The sequence below is a fragment of the Sminthopsis crassicaudata genome, chromosome 4, assembly GCF_048593235.1.
Source record: "Sminthopsis crassicaudata isolate SCR6 chromosome 4, ASM4859323v1, whole genome shotgun sequence".
Classification (NCBI taxonomy): Eukaryota; Metazoa; Chordata; class Mammalia; order Dasyuromorphia; family Dasyuridae; genus Sminthopsis; species Sminthopsis crassicaudata.
In genome coordinates, this window is record NC_133620.1 from 233,704,872 (window position 1) to 233,725,977 (window position 21,106).

The following is a 21,106-nucleotide window of genomic DNA, read 5'->3' on the forward strand; positions in this document are numbered from 1 at the left end:
TCAGAGATATGTCGTAAATAGAAATCATAGGGAAGTGGTTTTGGCTGAACAGGAAATAACTTTGATAACTGGATCTGGTTAGTAAAAAATCTAGATAGATGTCTTTTAGGGGTATTGAGATAATTGTTGTATGGTATGCAAAATTGTAGGCGTTCTTCTAAAAGAACCTTGAAGTTTTATGAGTCTTCAATATAAATATTATATTTTAAATGTCCTCACTAAAAATCTTACTCTGATGATTCTTTATGATGCCACATGACCTTAGGTTTAGAAGGTTATACCAGTAGAGTACAAAAGGTAGGTTCTGCCATGCTGAAAGGGTTAGACATTTTGATCCCAGGGTTAGACATTTTTCTGAGAAGCAGTCTTAACTAACTGTAGATGGTCATAATAGCAATAGGCCAGGCTCATGGTGATGAAATTATTTTTAGCCATGGCATGCCACAAAATGGGGAAAATTTTTTAAATGGTCCATAGTCCTGTATAGGCTGCTTGTACTTCTGTATGCAACCATTACTGGTTGCATACATTTCTGGAAATAGGGCAGAAGGTGCTCAGAATCAACATAGTTGTTAGACCATTAATTCCATTTGAGTGTTGCTATTCTGAATGTGAAATCTTTGTTCAGTGACCATTGAGTGAACATGTTGTTGAAGCTGAATCGTTGTCAATCTTGGCATTCTACATAGAAACTTTGAGAAGGAAGTTATAATTAAAGGAAGATGGCATACAGATTGTCCTTAGAATGGCAAAGAAAAAAGTTGGGAAAGTATGGTTTTATGTGTGTTGCAAAGCTATATATTTCACCGGCCACTTGTCCAACACATACTACAGTATACTAATGAAAAATATTTGCAACAAGACTATTATAGCTGCCATGAAAATAAGTGAAGCTAAAACAGCAGCGTCAGTAACTGATGATAAAGGATAATTTCTTTAGAAAACTTGATAACTTGATTGTTTTGAAATTAAATTCCTTGACATTTTTCTTGGAGCTTACTTCTATGGAGATTATATGAATGCAATTGTTCATATGAAATTTAAAGCCTATGACCTGCTGTTTAATGAAATGTGAAAGTTAGAATAATTTTACCATTTTAATAATAAAAGTAATTTTAAAGCCATTCAGATGACTTTGAGATAAATATCTAAATTATCATTCTTCCTTTGGTCTGGACTTGGTTCTAGTCCTATTCTGCCTCTAAATTGTTATACAGTTCTAAGTAGGAGACTAACTAGGTAATCTCTAAGGATCCCTTATGGATTCTAACAGTCTGCATTTAGAGATGAGGGATTTTAATCTTTTGAGCAACTGTATAACATTGGGAAAGTCACTTGTTTAATATGTGGAATAAGTAGGATTAATAATGACTGCTATACCCATTTAAATCATGAAGATTAAATGATAAAATATGTAAATATCTTTTAAAATTTTTGTATTGGTTAGAATGACTTAGGTTCTATATAAATAATAAGATTTACTATATAAATAATCTGTACCAAGGAATAATGAATACAAAACTTCCTTTTAAGTAAGTGTAATCAAAATATAGTCTTAAAACTGAATCCTGATGTTACTTAGAAATCTTTTCCCCCCCTCTTTCTTGTTAGCGGATACTTTGTTTTCAAGGAGACTGAATGGGAAGTACAGACTTGAGCGACTTGTACCTACTGCAGTGTATCAGCACATGAAAATGCACAAAAGAATTCTTGGACATTTATCTTCCGTATACTGTGTAACTTTTGATCGAACCGGGAGGAGAATATTTACTGTAAGTGTTTATTTTATTTATCATTTTAAAAAATTCAAATAATAGGCCACAGTTCACATCTTAAGAGTTTTTATATAATTATTATTTTAAATTTTTTATAGCTGTATTGATAAATACATGGCATAGTTTTTATTCTTTTTAGCTAAAAAAAAAAAAAGGACATGAAACATTTGGGTTTTTGTTGTAAATTGATGTGCCATTGTTTAAGGTTTGGTTTGAAGACTATCCATCCTCATGCAAGAGTGTAGGAAATATTTGCTTGATGTATTTATACTGTCATGCAGTTATTATATATAACACATATAATTTTGATTAAACTTTGTTAAGATAGGTGTATTAAACTTGTGATTTAGTAACTATAAGAGTTCTGTGAATGAAGAAACTTTGTCTGCCACTGACAAAGGACTTGGCATCATACTTCTCCGTAACTTAAGCTTAGAGTACTGAGATGTTAAGTAACTTGCTCACAGTTAAGTTAGTGTATGTCAGAATCTTTGCTTGAACCCAAGTCTTCCTGGCTTTGAGGCTATCTGGCTATCCATTACACTAGACTCTCTTTAAACTCTAGTAGTTATCCAAAAATCATTTTTAATTGGTTTGTAGTTTGAGATTTTACAACAGAATTTAAATTTTAACTTTTAAGTGTATCAAGGATTCATTTTTCATTATGTAACTTAATAGAAAATTAAATTTGGTTTTAAACCTTAAGAGGAACATCATATGGATATTTCTTTGTAAAGTTAAGGAAAGAATATTTAATTTGAAGTGTTGTCCTTTGTTCTTAACTTTTTTAAAAATTCTTGCTATTTTGCCTAGAGACTCCCAAAGTATATAAAAACTGGCATTTGAATGCTTTCTTCTTGGGTTTATTTCTGATTTTAAAAAAAAAAACCTCTGGAAATAAAGAAAAGGAAAGTTTATTTAGCAGTATTATTTTATATAAGAGAGTTAATTGTTGTGAATAATTTACTTTCAGAGTGTTTTTAAGTTCTAATTTACTTTCAGATGTGTTTTTTAAGTTTATTAGGGTAAAATAGAATAGAGCAGCAAATTATTAAATATTACTTTATGGTCTTAAAGTATTGACTTATTTCTTAGTTTTTAGATTTATTGAAACAGGAATTTTAAGTGAATTTTAAATGGAAAGTGATTTTTACATTTTAAAGTGAATTTTAAAATGAAAATTCCCCATTTCCACTTTTCCAGATGGCAGTTGGCAATGAGATATTTTATCTGTAAATTGTACTAAATATTTAGTTATGTAAATTTGATTATAGATTGAATCCTTTTTCTACTTTTTCTACATATCTATTCATCTGTAAAAAGGGCTAAATGGGCAGGATGTAGAGAATTTTACCTATTCCCACTTTTAAAAAATTCTGGCACTAATCCAGATAAAACTGACAGCAATCACTTAATATTAGGGATCTACTTGTTCTTTTCTTAACTTTCACTACTTCCCTGTGAACCAAAATATGTGAAATTTACTAAGTACTTTAAGCAGTGTGCCAAATTTCAAAGTGGAACTCAATCTCAGCCTGTTGTCTATGGTGCTTTAATATAAATCAGGGCAATAATTTGTTTTAAGGCATAGAACAGTGCCTTGCTCATAGGAGGGGCATATTAAATGGGCTTAATTGAAGATACTGTGTGACTCCAACCAGCAAAAATAATCAAAATTTAAAATGGCATGTACTAATGCATGTTATTTGCATCTGAAATCCTCTCAAAATAGTCATAAATTGAATGGAAGAGAATTTCATGATTATGCTATTATGTATTATGTTAACTTTGTTTAACATAGTGTATGTATATATAATTTGAAATTCACTTTGATTTGTTGTTGTTTAGTCGTATCTGATCCTTGGGTAGACCCTTTATGGGGTTTTCTTGTCAAAGATACCCTCACAGACCCCTTTGGGGGTTTTCTTGGCAAAGGTATTCTCACTTTAACATGACAAAGATAACTGTTAAAAAATTTTTAAAATTGATAGCCCATCAGAATGGCCATTACTTATTGTGTTTTCCCCAAAATAGATTTAATACTTTATGGGAAATTGTCAAATCTTCTAAAATGTAATTTTAGAATTTAATTCCAATAATTCTATTTCTTCTAATTCAATTTATAAGTATTATATGTAGGTTCTCTATATACTTATACATAGTTGATATATTTATATATACATACACACTCATTGTATGTATACTTTAATATTTTAATATGTATGTATATTGCATATACTTTATATAATCAATCTTATCTTTAAGCGTTATATCTAATTTGGAAGTTTTGTAGAAAAGATAGTAAAAATACTTATTCTTTAAGTTAATGTCCCATAGATAGACAAAAAGAGCCGATGTAGAATTGGCATAATCCTCTAATACTCACCTTCTACCTGTTGGGGAATTTAGGGCTATTAGAGTGGAGAACAACTGAGTTCTTCTATAATAGCTGCTTTTGGGGATGAAATAACAACCATGCAGCAGCCAACAAAACTTTTAAAAATGTCTATCTCATTCTTTTGCTCAGATGAGTGGCATTTCTTGTCCTTAGTTCTCGGGAATTATGTGGTTGAGTAGATCAGAGTTTTCACGTTTTTCACAGTTGCTAATTTTTTACAACATATTTTTGTTGTAGAAATTGTTTTTCTTGTTCTTATTTAAATCTATATCAGTTTATGCATATCTTCCCAAATTTCTTTGAAACAATCCCCTTGACAATTATGTTACATTGGTATTCTGTTTGCATTCATATGCTTAAAAAGTCAAATTAATTGTTTGACCTTTCCCCAATTAATGTATTTCCTTTAGTTACTGATTCTTTGTAAACACAAAAAGCTGCTGAATATTTTCATGTTTGAGTCTTTTTTCTTTTTGGGTCATGGACGAAGTTATTTTCTTCTTTATTAAGGAGGCAAAAGAATGATAGTAAGAAAAACCCATGTATTAGTTGCCTAAAAATATCATTTGATTCTTTGGTGTTACCATCTACTTTTCTCCACTAAGTTAAAAATATTAATATAATTTTTTATTGATTATTGTCAGGTAAACATTTAAAAATAAGTATAGTTATAAAAAGTTTATTAACATTCATTTTTCATTGTTATGGAATTAAAGAGAAATTTAATGGTTTCATGAAATGCTAGTTCTATCCAAAAGTCCTTTCTTTTACTTATGAAGGGCTATTTTTAATTGCCTAGAAATCTTAGAATTGCCTGAATTGTTATTAGAGGATTGTGTCTGAATCTGTCATCTGGAAATCCCCACAAGCCATGGAGTAGCTGGAATGGAGATTAATTACATAAGGTTTCAAGATTATAAATCTCCATATTCCTTCATTTGTGAGTTTGAGATAGTGGCATATTATGCTTTTTTTCTTTATATAAGATTGCTAATTTTAAAGCCACAAATGATAGGTTCTAGGCGTCTATTATTAAATCAATTTAAAAACTTTATGAAGGTTATGTATACTTGAGTACTGCTTATTTGTGTCATTTTAACAAATACTAGTCAATTATATTCTATAAACTTAGCTTAGGTAGATATAGATTCAAACTATGTTAATGAAGTAGGTTACAAATGTAAAGAAATTTTTATCAAATTACCCATTTTTGCTCTATAATTCAAAAAAAATTCATTCCTGCTTATAAATATTAACCTGACATTATTATTTTTATTTAAGATATAGATTATATCATTTAGATATCATTAGTAAATCTTGCTTGTGTATGTTGTGAAACTTTGTTCCAAAATCACTTGGTTTATATAAAATTTGAACATTGTTTCTATTGATTTAACTCGCCCCATAATTCTGTTTGACTAATTTATAACAGGTGGTTGGTCATATATGCTTATGTAACTTGTTGCTAGTATGGAAATTTTTTTTGTAGTTACCATTTCATAATAGATTAAATTTTAGTTCTGTAGCTATGTGAAAACTGCTTACAAACTGGTCAAGTTCAAAGAACACATGACTATTAGTGAATTGACAAGGTGCTGGGAATGGTTTGGTGTTTGTTATCTTACTGTCGGATGTTTGCCCAGTGGAATGTTGGTATGAGAACAGATGGAAATACCTAATAGGTTAGAATTTCTTTCTTCTCTTCCCCTACCCCAATTTCTTAGTTAGTTCTTTAATTTGTTCATAGCATTTAACAGTAATTAGAATGTGAAAGTAGTTGATTAATGATTCATTTTGAAGTGATGAGCTTTTTTTTTTTTTTTTAAACTTTTAAGAGCCACAAAAGTAATGACTTGATTCTTTTCCTAAAAGAAATATAGATTGGTTCATTTATTGTTTTTAAAAATTAAGACTAGGGAACCTAACACCCTTATTTTTAATAAATTAAACAATTTTTTTAAAGAGAAATAACACAATAATAGTAAAAAACAAGCAGTAGTAATTTTCAAAAATATATTTATATGTCATGTCACTTAAAAGGAGAAAGAGGAAAGAAAGACTTGAAAAGTTAGAAATACAGAAACAAATACATATAACAAATACATATAAAAAAATGAGTAGGTAAGTAGGAAAGATGAAGTTAACAGCTAATTTTATATAGTACTTTGTTTAAAGCCCTTTACATACATTCTTAAATTTTATTTAATTTCAGAAAGGAGTTTGATAAGTAGGTGAATGTCCAAAAGAGGAAAATCTGGATGATAAGAACATCAAAGTTATCATGTCATATGAGGATGAACATAAGGAATGAGGTTGTTTGGCCTAGAGAAGAGAAAAAAGACACAAGAACTCTTTTTCAAGTGTTAGAAAAGAGATTTAGATTTGTTTTGTTTGGTTTTTGAGGACACAATTATGAACCAGTAGGAATTTTCAATTTCCATTTCCCCATTTACTGATGTAAAGGAGGGAGGATTAAATACTAGAGCTGTCTAAAAATGAAACGGGCCACTTGGATAGTAGTAATGAGTTTCTTCCCTCATTGAATGCAGTGAGACAATGGCTAGATGACCACATTTTGGATGTGTTGTTGAAGGGATTTTTTGGTTTTTTTTTTACATATGTGGATTGGACTAAGACCCATGTTAACAATGATAGGGAAATCAAGATACTGACAAGCCTCAGTATCATAGCATAAAAAAGACTGAATAAAATAAGGGAAGCTCAGCCTAGAGTAGTTAAGACTGCACTCTAGGAAAAAGGAGAGATAGGCATAATAAATAGTCTTCAAGTATTTGAATGGCTGTCAAATGGAAGAGGGATTAGATTTGTTTTGCTTGACCCCATAGGAGAAACTTGTAATCAGTGAAATAGGCTAAAATAAAAGTTAAAGAATTCTGTTTGGGTTGTAAAGGGAATTATTTATTTATTTATTTATTTTTTTTAATGTATGTGTTGGAATAAATGAGCCTATGAGGCTACTTTCAATTTTAGGAATCCATAGTTTCTATTCTGGGATATTTAGGGAAGTTTAGCCAGTATCAATTTGGGTTCATTAGCTGTCATTTTCGAGAATTTTCAGAGGATGGATTTATGAGGCTTGTTCTAATTAAATGCCTTTTTTTCTTTTCCTTATACATTTTTCTTTCTGTCCTACTTCATCTTGGCTCCTACTGTTCCTTGAACTTAGAGTTTTCTCTATTTATTAAGCCTCAGTTACTAACTCTCTCTTTATACTAGTCCATACATTATTTCACATAGATTAAGTAACATCTGTACCATAAACAATCTTTTCTTATCCCCTAGTCTCAGTAATGATACTTAAGCCTCTTTGAATATCATAGATATTTACCATTAACTTAATTTTTTAACACAAAAGTTCTCCAATTTCCACTTTTCACTCTTGGAACCAAATCAATCCTTATGGAGAGAATTTGACTTTTGACTTTATAGTTTCATTCACTATTCTTGTGATTTCTTAAGTCAAAGCTCCCTTTTTTGGCTTTTTATCTATATATGTCTTCTCTCTCTACTAGCATACAATAGGCTCCTTTTGGGGAGGAGCTTAACTGTTGTATTTACATTTTCAGCACTTAGCACAGTATCTATACTGTAGGTGTTACATTTATTCAGTTAAATCAAAGTCTTGGGTGATCCAGAGGTCAATGGAGAAGTCTATTAAATATAGGTTAGCTGCAGTTTGTTTCCAATGACCTTTGTAGACAGAGAGCTATCAGGGAGAAAATGTGTGATTGGAAAAGGAGGTTGCTATTCATCTGATTAGAGCAAGAGATAAAAGATGGACACCTGAGTATTCTACAAGCATCCATGGATTAGAAAATGATTATGATAATAGCTATTAATAATGCTTTTAAGATTTTCAAAGCTCTATCTTTACAAGTTTCTTATTTTATCTTCACAATAGTTCTATTATCTTCATTTTTCAGATAATAAAGTCAGGCAACTTAAATGATTTGTTCAGGGTCACACAGCTAATAGTAGTCTTGTCTAACATTTTGAGGGGATCCTCTTTGGAGAACATGGACAAGAGTAGCATACACTTAGAATGTATAAATGGGTTGTAATTTGTATTGAGTGATAATACCCCCTTCAGAGATACCACAAAATCAATGAAGTATTAAGTGATTTGTATGTTTTATAAGCTACTGGTATATTTTGAAACTACATAAAGACAGAGGGACTGTGACTTATTTAGTTTACTGTTTAAATTAAGCAATATTAATCCTTATTTGAAAATATTGGTTAAACAATTACTATTCATAAGGACCATGCAAAATGCTGGGAATGGGAAGAAAAAACAACAAAAACAAATCCTGCTCTTAAGGAATTTATATGCTATATTCTACTAGGAAATATAACATGATAATAGATAAATACAAAGCAACTTGATGTCAATGTAATGTCATATATCCAGGACTAGGAGAGACTTCAGATGTTATCTAGTTCAGCTCTCCAATTTTACATATGAGAAATAAGATCCAGCATAGTGCTTTAGATCACACAGGTAGTAAATATCATAAATAGAATTTAAAGCGAAGTCCTCTGTCTCCATAGAATGCTGAACCACAACCAGGAGGATCAGGAAAGACTTGATGGAAGAAATGGTATTTGAGATTAATCTTGAAGAAATCAAGAGTCCAGGAAATTGAGGTGTAGGGAGAGAATGGGGATAGATGGGTATGTGTGGGACATAAAAAGACCCTTACCCAAAAATGACTACTCAGGTCACTCCTAGAAAGCAGAATTATTTTTTAGAATCTCGAGAAGTGGACCATCCTGTTCTGTGAGCCAAAGTTCATAGCAGGAGGGCCACTTCCTTGAGAGTGGTCACAGTTTTTATACATTTCAGGCAAAGAACCCACCAAACAATGTTGTGATTGGTTACATAAGTCTCTATTCCCCTATTTGGTCCGTGGAATGTAATAGATAAGGTGATGTATAGTTTCTTCAGCCACTATACTTTTTTTGATCCCTTCTTTGGACAGTGGAATAATAGTCTAGGCCTCATCTAAAATCACGTGACTCTGGAGAAGCTGAAACTTGAGGCCTTGTGGCTTCAACTAATTTAACAATTACTGATCAATATGTGCTTGATCTGTAAGTTCTTTACCTTTTCCACATGGGTGTAGAGAACAAACTTGTGAAAAGATATAGAAACAAGAAATGGAATGCTGAATTCAGGGTTGTTGGGAAGTGAAGCAAAAATTTCTTTGAAAATCAAACCAAAAGTACTTTTCTAGTTATAGTAGATTTATTAGCTTTGAATTTTTCATTAGTTATCATGGGTTTTTTCCCTCTTTCCTTGGCTTGCAACTCACTAGGAATTTTTGATAGTGCCAAGATATAAAAAATTGAGATTTGAATTTTATTGATTGAAGGGAAACAAAGACAAACTTGGAAGTTATTATTTTAAAATCATAATTAACTAGCATCCCTGTAGGTGGCAGCAAAACTTTATTAAAAGATGAGAGAGAATCTTGGACCTACATTAAAGAAAAAACTTATTGAAGGTTTTTTCTGTTTGTTTCTGAGTACCAGAGAGACTGAATGAAAAAAGAATGCCAATATTTTGTGGATGTTTGAAGAATAAAATTATTAGAATTAGCAAGAAGTGTTATTCTTTAACTTAATGAAAATTGTAGGGGGGAGAGAATTTTTCAGGAAAAATCAAGTTTATTTTATTAAAAACCTAACCTTGTGTATTTTTGGAAGACTTTATGTTCTACCAGAAAATTATGAAACATAAGTCTTTTTGTTTTGAGACTAATTTTTAATACAATTGTTGGAATTTACATTTTGTTATTTTTTACATTATAATGTTTGGTCAACTAGTGAGATGATCTTTTAGGTACTAAGCCTTGTAATTTTTTCAATATATTATAATATAAACTTGGGTAAGTCCATACAGTGGTGTTTTGAAGGAGTATTTAATAGTATGTAACCTAAATTAGATTTAATTATACATATATTAGGTTAAGAAGAGAAAGTAGGCATAAGCTAAGAATTTAATTTTGTTATTTAGTTGGAAGTGGAAAAGAAGCAATATGTACATGAAAAGTTTTTATTAAGTATGCTTACTATGTATGCAAAGGAATCATTTAACAGTAAATCTCTAATATATGCCAGATACTGTGCTAAATGCTGGAGATACAAATACAAAAAGAGATTGTCCTTGATCTGCTAGAATTTATATTACTAGTAGAAGGAAACAGCAAGATGCTTTAGTTTAATGCGACACTGTGATGATGAGTTGAACTATGAGGGATGGGTTTAACTTACTCATTGTTGAAAGTCAGTATTTAGCTGCTTACTGTTCTTAGAGCAAAAGATGGAAAGCTGATAGCATTCCTGAATAGCAAGAAGAAGGCTGAGGTAAATTCCCCAATAGCATGTAAAACATGCTTTGATTAGTTTGGAGCTGACTTTGTGAATTTTTTGCTCAGTTGCTGACCAGTCATGCAGTTCTTTCCCAAGATTGGGGTTTTGAAACTGAGCTAGAATTTCCAGTAGTCTGGAGATTATAAAGCAAGGCAGCCTCCTAGCCAACTTTCTTGAGGCCAGAATAAGAAATTGATTTGTTCTATAAAAGAATTTGTGTCCTGAGGTCTTGCTTTCCTGATTAGTGACTGCTTCTTTTCTGTCTTTTTGCAAAATCTCAGCCATATTTCACCTCTTTCCTCCCTAATTCTATAATGTTTTTATATAAGTCTAGATACACTCAAATCAAATTCCTTCTTTCTTTTCTCCCAAGAGGGGTGTGTCCAATCTGTTTTTAGACCAGACTATCCTTAGAAAGTAACCTTGGGACAGTTAGTTGTTGTAGTGGATAGAGCACCAGCCTGAAGTAAGAAGGAGCTGTCTTCAAATCTGGCCTCAGATACTTAATACTTCCAGGCTATGTGATCCTGGGCAAGTCACTTAATCCCAATTGCCTCAGCAAAATAAATAAATAAATAAATAAGCAAACAAACAAATAAATAAAAGTTACCTTTCTGAAGACAGGAATTGGTATTTTAGTGCTTGGCACATAGTAAGCCAGTCATCAAGTCAACAAGCAATTTATTAAAGCCTCAGAAATTGTAGTCGGCACAGAATTCCTAGGAAAGGCCAAAAATAGTACCTCCTCCCAAGGAGCTTACAGTATGTTTTTGTTATTATTATTGTTGTTTAATTTTAAATAACTTGAAGACATTGTAATAGAAATTGAAGTTTAGCCCTGCTTTTTTCCTCCTTTTGTAAAAATTCAGATAACCTAAAAAGTTTGTATTGAAAAGAGAACCACTTATAAGTATTAAGAATATGCTTGCATTCTTTATTAGTGAAAAAAAGCCACAAAAAGATCAATTTCATTTGTAAAGATTCTTCCTTCAAAATAATCAGTGAGCTTTTTCTATAAATCCTAAACATTGAAAAGACTTGAATATCAAATGAGTTAGGAGAAACTTATGTAGTTTGGGTGAAGAGGTTGTAAGAAGATTAGGGTCCAGGGAGGAACAAGCCCCTTTCCAGTTAGGCAATCTTACACTATCATCTTTCTTGTTTTCATTCAGTTTATCTGAAACTTTTTTATCTTAATTTGATTTTTCCAAGTAGACTTCCTACTGGAGAGAGTTATGTGCTAAGATTTTTTAAAGCACCTATTATGTGCAAGATATTTTTTTAAGTCCTGGGAGATATTAATAAGAAAAAGATAAAATCCCTTCCCTCAAAAACTTGCCGGTTGATGGGAGAGAGGGGGAGTGAAGAGGAGGGGAATACTGTATTCTGTGGAGTATTACAGAGTCAAAGCATGGAACTTTGTGAGCTTTTTATAAAAGAAAGCCTTATGAGTTTAATACTTTAGTTTACAGTACTTCAATAAAAGGCAAGTCAACTGTGGTGGTAAATTGAGAAAAAGGTGTTCAATATCAGAATCTGAATCATTCTGGATGGTGTTGTTTCTGGGAGTCTATTGGTTTTCTAGTGCAGTTCAGCTTTGTTGTTATGGAAGAATGAATTAATTTTCCCACCAGTTTCAGAATTGTAGTTTGTAATACTGGAGAAACTGAGCAAGATAGAGATTAGAGAGGATTTAATAATTTATTAAAGTGGGAGAGATATACTGGGATCAATTGCATCCATGTTTGATCCCAGGGCTGAATGAGACTCCAAGAATCCAGCAGTGAATGTCAGATACAAGATTCTTTTATAGGGTAACAAGAACAATGACACAATGGGGGAGGTACCTGGATGGGGATGACCTAATCAGGGGAGGAACCTAGGATGAGGATGCCATGATGGAGGCAGGCACCTAGGATGACATAATAGAGGGAGGTCTAGAGAGGCTCTTGATATTCTAATGATGTCTAAAATGGATAAAGACTTTTTATCCCATCAAACATTAAGAGGGAATGATTATAGCCTAAGATCTAATATATAAAACCTTTATCCTAACATTAAGAGGAAATGGTTATAACCTGAGACACAGAGTAAGTAAATGAGACAATTAGGGAAACTGGGTCAGGACATTAAAAGGGAGCTGTGGCACAAGTTAAGTGATGAAATCTTAAAATTACTTAATGGCAAATATAAGCATTTTCTTGACCATCTATTGTTATTGCAATGCTGAAGTTATCAAAAGTCATATTATTCAAAAAGTAGTAAGTGCCTACTATGTGCTAAGCTGTGTTTCAAGTGGTAAAAGTAAAATAAAATATATAAACCACCCTTATTCCATGGAACTTTTGTTATAATGATGGAGAAAAGTATAGACAGAATAAGTATAAAGAATATAAATGAAAAGTAGTTAAGTACAAGACACTTTGAGAAGGAGTACACCAGAAGAATTAGGAAAGGTTTCTTGTAAAACAAGTTCTCAACCATTTGTGTTGTGAGTCCCTTTTACCTCCTGAAGAAGTCTTCTCAGTATGTTTTTAAATGTATACAATGAAACATATAGAATTACAGAAAAAAAACAATTGACCTACAATTATCAAAATGCACTCTATCCCTTGACCATTTCCCAGAGGCAGGTTATTACATAAGCCCCTCTAAGTTTCAGGGGGATAATCCTGAAGGGTTATGGTGCCATCAGTTGAACTCTATTAGTGTTCTTCCCTTTGTTGGGGACCAGTAACTAGTCCTAATTGATTTAAATAATTAATATCAAGTAGCATACCTCTTTCTTTTTCACTCTTCAATATATTTTTATTTATTTTTTAAACTATTTCCTGAAGAAGATAGATGATACAGTAAATAGAGTGTGGGGGCTTGGAATCAGGAAGACTTGGTTTCATATGCAACCTCAGACACTAGATGTGTGACGTTGGGCAGATCACTTATCTCTGTCTCAGTTGTTCATCTGTAAAATGAGCTGGAGAAGGACACAGCAAACCAATCCAGTGTCTTTGGCAAAAAAAAAACTCCAAAAATAGATCATTATGAGATATAAATGAAAAAATACTGAACAGAAATATTTATGAATACATATAATTTTTAGCAATTAAAAAATTATGAATTCTCTCCCTTTTTGAGAAGGCAATTTGATATAATTATATATGTAAAATCATGTGAAACTTTTGCATATTAGTTTTTTTTTTTTTTTAAATAAAGGAACACATTAATTGTGTTCAGAGTTCATGAAATCTCTCTAGAAGTGGATAGCATTTTCTATCATGGATCTTTTGAAATTGATTTTGATCACAACTCTTTCACAGGCGAATCATCCTGACAATATTATTATTTTGTACAATGTTTCCTAGTACTACTCATTTCACTTTATATCAATTCATATAAATCTCACGTTTTTCTAAAACCATCCTGCTCATCATTTCTTACTGCACAATTGTGTTTTATCACAACCATGCACTACAACTTGTTTAGCAATTCCCCAAATGATGAGTCTTTCCTCAGTTTCTAATTCTTTGCCAAAGTATTTTTATACAAGTAGGTCTTTCCCCCATTTCTTGGATTTTTTGGGGGGGAGGGGGAGAGGAAATACAGACCTAGTAGTAGTAGTATTACTGAGTCAAATGATAAAAACGACTTTATATCCCTTTGGGTATAATTCCAAATTACTCACTAGAATGATTGGATTATTTCACAGTGTCCTTCCAATATTTCTCATTTTCCTTTTCAATTATATTAGCCAATCTACTAAGTGTGAGATGGTACCTCACAGTTTTTTAAATTTACATTTCTATAATCAGTGGTGATTTAGAACATTTTTCATGTGATTTCTTGTTAACTTTGATTTCTTCTGAAAACTGCCTGTTCATATTCTTTGACCATTTGTCTACTGAGAAATGACTCTTATTTTATGAATTTGGCTCAATTCCATATGTTTAAAAACTGAGATCTTTATCAGTTCTTGTTTTCCTTTTTGTAATCATAATTAAGCATTTCATTTTCTGTGATGCTTTCTATCTCTTATTTGGTCATAAGTACTAATTATAAACTTGAAAAGTGTATTTTTCTATGTTCTAATTTATTTATGGCATTACTCTATTTCTAAATCATTTATTCATTTTGACATATCTTGCTACATGGTGTAAGATGTTGGTCTATACCTAATTTTTACTAACTTGCTTTCCACTTTTCCCAGTAGCTTTTATCAGATAGTGAATTTTTATTCCTAAAGCTTAGCTTTGGGGGTTTATAAAAACACTAGATGACTATAGGGACTGTGTATTTTTACCTAATTTTAACTATTCACTGTTCCATCATTCTTATTTCTTAACCAGTACCAGTTTGTTTTTTGATGATTATGATTTTGAAATCTGGAACTATTGGGTGCCTTTCTTCATTTTCTTTTTCATTAATTCCCCTGATATTTTTGATCTCTTGTTCTTACAGATTAATTTTATTATTTTTTTCTTGCTATATAAATTTTTTTGTATGACATAGCACTGAATAAGTGAATTAATTTATCATAATCATATTCATGAGTAATTGATATTTCTCCAGCTGTTTAGGCCTATGTTACTTGCATACAAAATAATTTTGTAATTGTCTTCTTAAAGTTCCTGAAGATGTCTTGACAGGTAGACTTCCCAAGTAATTTTTATTGTTTTCATTTATTATAAATAGAATTTCTCATATCCCTTCCTGCTAGACTTTGTTGATTGTACATAAAAGAACTAATAATTTTTGTGGGTTTATTTTATATCCTGCAACTTTGAAAATATTTTTGTTTTAATTGATTTTCTAGGGTTTTGCGTCAGAGTATCATCTTCAAAGAATGATAATTTTTGTTTATTCATTGCCTATTTTTATTCCTTAAGTTTCCTTTTCTTGTCTCATTACTGTAACTAGCTTTTCTACTGCAATGCTGAATAATAGTGGTAATAGACATCAGTATTGCTTCACTTCTGTTCTTACTGGAAAAGTTTCAATTTTATCCCTTTCATAGATAATGCTTTCTCTGGTTTTAAGTAGGTAATATTTATTTTAAGAAAGACTCCATTGATTCCATTGCTTCCTGGTATGTTTAATAGGAATGGATGTATTTTGTCAAAGGCTTGTTCTCTATCTGTTGAAATAATCAATCAATTATTTTTTGTTGTTGTTGTTATTGAAATGCTCAGTTATACTGATAGTTTTCCTTATATTGAAGCAGTCCTACATTCCTGGTATAAATCTAATCTGTTTCATAGTATATGATCTTTGTGGTATATTGCTGTAATCTCTTTGCTTACATTTTATTTTTTGCATTAATATTCATTAAGAAATTGGTCCTTACTTTTCTTGGTTTGTTTTTGCTATCCCTGGCTTAAATGTTAAAACCTTATTTGTGGCATATAAAGAATTTGGTAGGACTTCTCCTTTACCAGTTTCTTTTTTTTTTCCCCAAATACTGCATATAGTATTGGAATTCATTATTTCTTAAAATTTTAATAGAATTAACTTGAAAAAATCTCTGAAGTTCTGGGGATTTTTTTTTTTTAGAGAGTTCTTTTATTGCTTTACTTGTTTCAGTTGTATTTAACTTTGTGATCTCTTTTGGGGTTTTCCTTCATGTTACAGATGAGGAAATGGTAAACAGGATTAAGTAAGTAACTTGCCCAGGGTAACTTGGCTGGAAAATGTTTGGGTTTGAATTTTTACTCAGGTCTTCCTACTTCAGGGATAGTACTGTTATCTTCTGTGCCCTAGACTTAGGGCTTATTCAGTTTCTTTTTCTAGACTTGGTTATTAAAGAATACTATTTCATCTTCCATTAACATAGGCAGTTTATATTTTTGTAAATATTCACCCATTTCACTTATTGTCATTTTGTTGGCATATAATTAGGTAAAATAACTTCTCATATTTGCTTTAATTTCATTATTACTGATGGTACATTTACCTTGTTCATTTTTTATACTGGCAATTTAGTTTTCTTCCCTTTTAAAAAGAAAAATATTAACTAGTGGCTTGTTTATTGATCTGTTCTTTGTCTCTTTTGTTGATGTATATTTAGGTGAATAAAATTTTTTCTAAATATTGCTTTTGTTGCAACCCACAAATTTGGGAATGTTGTTTCATTATTGTTATGGTCTGTGATGACATAAATTGTTTCTAGGATTTGTTTTTTGACCCAGTTTTTTTTTTTCTTTTTTTCTTTTTCTTTTTTTTTTTTTCTGAGGAAATTGGGGTGAAGTGACTTGCTAGGGTCATGCAGCTAGTAAGTGTATGAGACCATATTTGAACTCAGGTGCTCCTGACTTCAGGGCTGGTGCTATAATTACTACACCATTTAGCTGCCCTGACCCACTCATTCTTCAAGACTAGATTGTTTAGTTGCTATTTTTTGTTTGTTTGTTTTCACTCCTTATTAAAAAATAATTTTATTGCATTTTCATCTGGAAAAGGTGCATTTAGTATTTTTAAATTTTCTGGATTTGATTTTAAAATTTTTTGTGTCCTATTTGTGTGAAGATGTCATGTATAACTGAGAAAAATTCATGCTCCTTTTTATTCCTATTGACTTTTCTCCGGGGGTCTCTCATATATGTGATGTTTCTAAGATTTTATTCATCTCCTTGACTTCTTTAATTTGTGGTTAAGATTTATCTAGTTCTCAGGAGAAAGTTGAGATCTCCTACTAGTATAGTTGTACAGTCTCTGTCTTCCTGTAATTAATTCAACTTTTCCTTGACTAATTTAGATGTTATGGTGTTTAGTCCATGTATGTTTTATATTCAGTCACTTCATTGTCTATGGTGCCTTTTATCAAGATATAGTTTCCCTGATTATCCTTTTTATTTAAATGTTTTAATTTTTCCTTTGTCTGAGATCATGTTTGCTACCCCTTCTTTATATTTATTTATTTATCCATTCATTTATTTTTATGCTTCAGCCTGGAGCAATTATAGATTCTGGTTGCTGGATTCTAATTTTTAATCTATTCTATTCTCTGGTTCTATTTTATGGGTGAGTTCATCTCATTCAAATTCTTAGTTATAATTACTAATTACTGTACTTTCCCCCTCATCCTATCTTCTCTTTATCTTTTTATTTTGTTCCTCCTCAAATCATTTTTGCTTCTGACTAGTGCCCCTCAATTCCTTTTTATTTTCCTCTTCCCCACCAATTTCTCCTTTGGGTAAATTAGATTTTTATTACTAGTTCAGTTTCTATATATAGTTTTTTTCCTTTGAATCAATTCTGTTGAGAATGATGTTTATACATTCCCCTAATTTTACTCCATTGTAAAGGTCTCCCTTTTGCACTTATTTTAAGTGTGATAATCCCCCCCATTCTTCCTTTACTTTACTTTTACAGGACATTCCTTTGTCTTGCCTATTAATTTTTTTAAGTTATATAAGCATCAGATATATAATTTTGATTACATTAAAGAGGTTTTGCAGAAATAAAACCAATGCAGACAAGTTTAGAAGGCAAGCAGAAAGCTTGGCTAACAATTCTTGCAGCTGGTGATTCTGACAAAAGGCTCATTTCTAAAATTCATAGAGAACTGAGTCAAATTTATAAGAATATAAATCATTTCACAATTGATAAATTGTCAAAGGACATGAACAGATAATTTTCAGATGAAGAAATTAAAACCATCTCTAGTCATATGAAAATAAATGCTAAATTACTACTGATTAGAGAAATGCAGGGTGATACAGTTCTGAGCTACTGTGTTAACACCTCTCAGATTGGTAAGATGACAAGAAACAATAAAAGATAAATGTTGGAGGGGAATGTGGCAAAGCTCGAACATTAATGCATTATTGTAGAGTTGTGAACTTAGGCAGACATTCTGGAGAGCAATTTGCAACTAGTCCCAAAGTCTTATCAAACTGCTGGGTCTGTATCCCTAAAATAAAATAAAAGGAGGAAGAGGACCTGGTAGCATGTGCAAAAATATTAGCAGCTCTTTTTGTGATGGCATGAAATTGGGAATTGAGTGGATACCCACCAATTGGGGAATGGCTGGATAACTTATGGTATTTAAATGTAATGGGATATTATTGTATTATAAGAAATGATTTCAGAAAAGCCTTGGAAGACTGATGTGCTAATGCTGAGTGAAGTGAGCAGAAGCAGGAGAATATTGTACACAGTAACAGCAAAATTATGTGAGGATCAGCTATGATAGACTTTAACTCTTCTCTGCAATGCAGTGACTTATAAACTTGGGGTGGAAAATGCCTTCCATGTACAGAGAGAGAAGTATGGAGACTGAATGTGGATCAGAGTATTTTCACCCTGAGGGACAGGGAGGAAGTGGCTTACTTTTTCTTTTTTCAGGGTTTTTCCCTTTTCTTCTGATTTTTCTTTCACAACATGACTAATATGGAATTATGTGTAAAATAATTACATGTATAATGTATCAGATTGCTTGCTGTTTTGAAGAGAAAAGGAAGGGAGAGAGAAAAAAAATTGAAACTCAAAATCTTACAAAAATGAATGTTGAAAATATCTTTATATATATTTGGGAAAAAATAAGAAGTTGCATGTATCTTCTTACCATAAAGGTAAACAAGTTTATTGAGTTTCATACTTATATTTTTATGTTTCTCTTAAGTCTTGTATTTAAAAGTTTTATTTTCAGTTCAGCTACTGGCTTTTTTTTTTCCCCCTCCATTAGGAATGATTGAAAGTCTTATTTTCTTAAATCTGCTTTTTTTCTTTCTTTCTTTTTTTTTTTTTTCCTTTAGAGAATTATACTATGTTGCTGGGTAGATGAGTTTTAGTTGTAATACTAGTTTACTTTGCCTTATGAAATAAATATTTTAAAATTTAACATTTAATTTTTTTATCATTACATGATAAAAAATAATTTTCGACATTCATTTTAAAAATTGAGATCCAAATTCTCTTTCCTTCCTCATTACATCATTGAAAAGACAAACAGTTTGTTATAGGTTATATATGTATAATCCATTCAAAACATTTCCACATTAGTAATATTGTACAAAAAGGGAAAGACTTAAAACTTTCTTGGTTCTTTTTTGTTTGTTTGTTTTTTTAAATATGCTTTGATCTGTATTTCAACAGTTCTTTCTTTAGGAATGGATAGCATTTTTCATGATAAATTCTTGAGAGTTGTTTTGGATCACTGTATTACTTTGAATAGCTAAGTGATTCACAGTTGATCATGTTTTGATATTGCTGTTATGTATACAATGTTTTTGTAGTTCTACTCATTTCACTTTGCATTCATTTTATGTACTCTTTTCCAGGTTTTTCTGAGAGAATTAGTTAATCATTTTCACAATAGTATTCCATTACAATTTCATATCAGAAATTGTTCAACTATTCTCCAGTTGATATGTGTATCCTCTTAATTTCCAATTCTTTGCTACCAGAAAAGAACTGTTATAAATATTTGGGAATCCTTCGAAATTGCTCTACATAATAATTAATCAGTGCACATCTCTGCCAACCATTATCATCTTCCATTTCTGTTCTTGTTGTAATTTGCATTTCTCTAATCAAATAATGATTTAGAACATTTTAAAAAAATATGGCTATAGATACTGTTATCTGAAAATTGCATTTTTAAAAATCATTTATCAATGTGAGGGAGTGACTTTTTTTTTTTTTTTTTTTTTTTTTTTTACAAATTTGACCCATTTTTCTATCTGTTTGAGAGATGAGGCTTTCCTTAGAGAAACTTGCCTCAAAAAAAATTTTTTTTTCAGTTATAAATGTTAACTTTATTTTCCTTCATTTTTTTTCTCCCATTTATTCGATTCTCTCTCTTTTTAACTCCATATCTCATCAAAGAATTTTGCCATTCTTCTTTCAATGAGTAGTCCTACCTTCTTTTACCCACTCCCTTTCCTATTCCTTTCCCAATCTACTTTCCTATAGGGTAAGATAAATTTCTATATCCAAGTGAGTCTATAGAGTGTATATGTTATTTCCCTCTGACCTAATTCCAATGAACCTAAGGTTCCAAGTATTCCCCTCCATTTTTGTCTCTCTTCCCCTTCACTATAATAGCTCTTTTTTGTCTTTTATATGAGATAATTTTATTTCATTCCATATCTCTCTTTCCCTTTCTTCTGGTATATTCCTTTCAGCCCTTTAATTTATTTTTAAAGATGACATCCCATTATATTCAACTCACACCTGTATACTCTATCTGTATACATTGCTAAGGGCTCTAATAATGAGAATGTTCTTGTGAGTTAGAAATATTATCTTCCTGTGTTAGAAAGTAAACAATTTAACCTTACTAAGTTTCTTGTGATTTATCTTTCCAGTTTACCTTTTCAGGCTCTTGAGTCTTATATTTGGGAATCAAAATTTTTTCTATTCAGCTTGGCTCTTTTAATCAGGAATGCTTGAAACTCCTCTATTTTATTAAATGTCCATTCCCTTCTTCCCTCTCTTGCCCCCCCAACGGGGGAAAAAAGGTTTATACTTTACATTTTTATTTTATCCTCTACTTTTAGATAATTTAAATTATTTCCCCTCAATCAACTTCTTTTCAAAA

The 21,106-nt window shown here is 31.2% G+C and overlaps 1 protein-coding gene across 1 annotated transcript in view; it reads left to right on the forward strand.

The window, feature by feature from the left end:
• PHIP (PHIP subunit of CUL4-Ring ligase complex) overlaps positions 1-21,106 on the forward strand; it is a 173,548-nt gene that overhangs the window by 37,958 nt on the left and 114,484 nt on the right. The window contains 1 exon segment of the mRNA XM_074310460.1: positions 1,612-1,772. Coding sequence (XP_074166561.1) covers positions 1,612-1,772 — 161 coding nt within the window.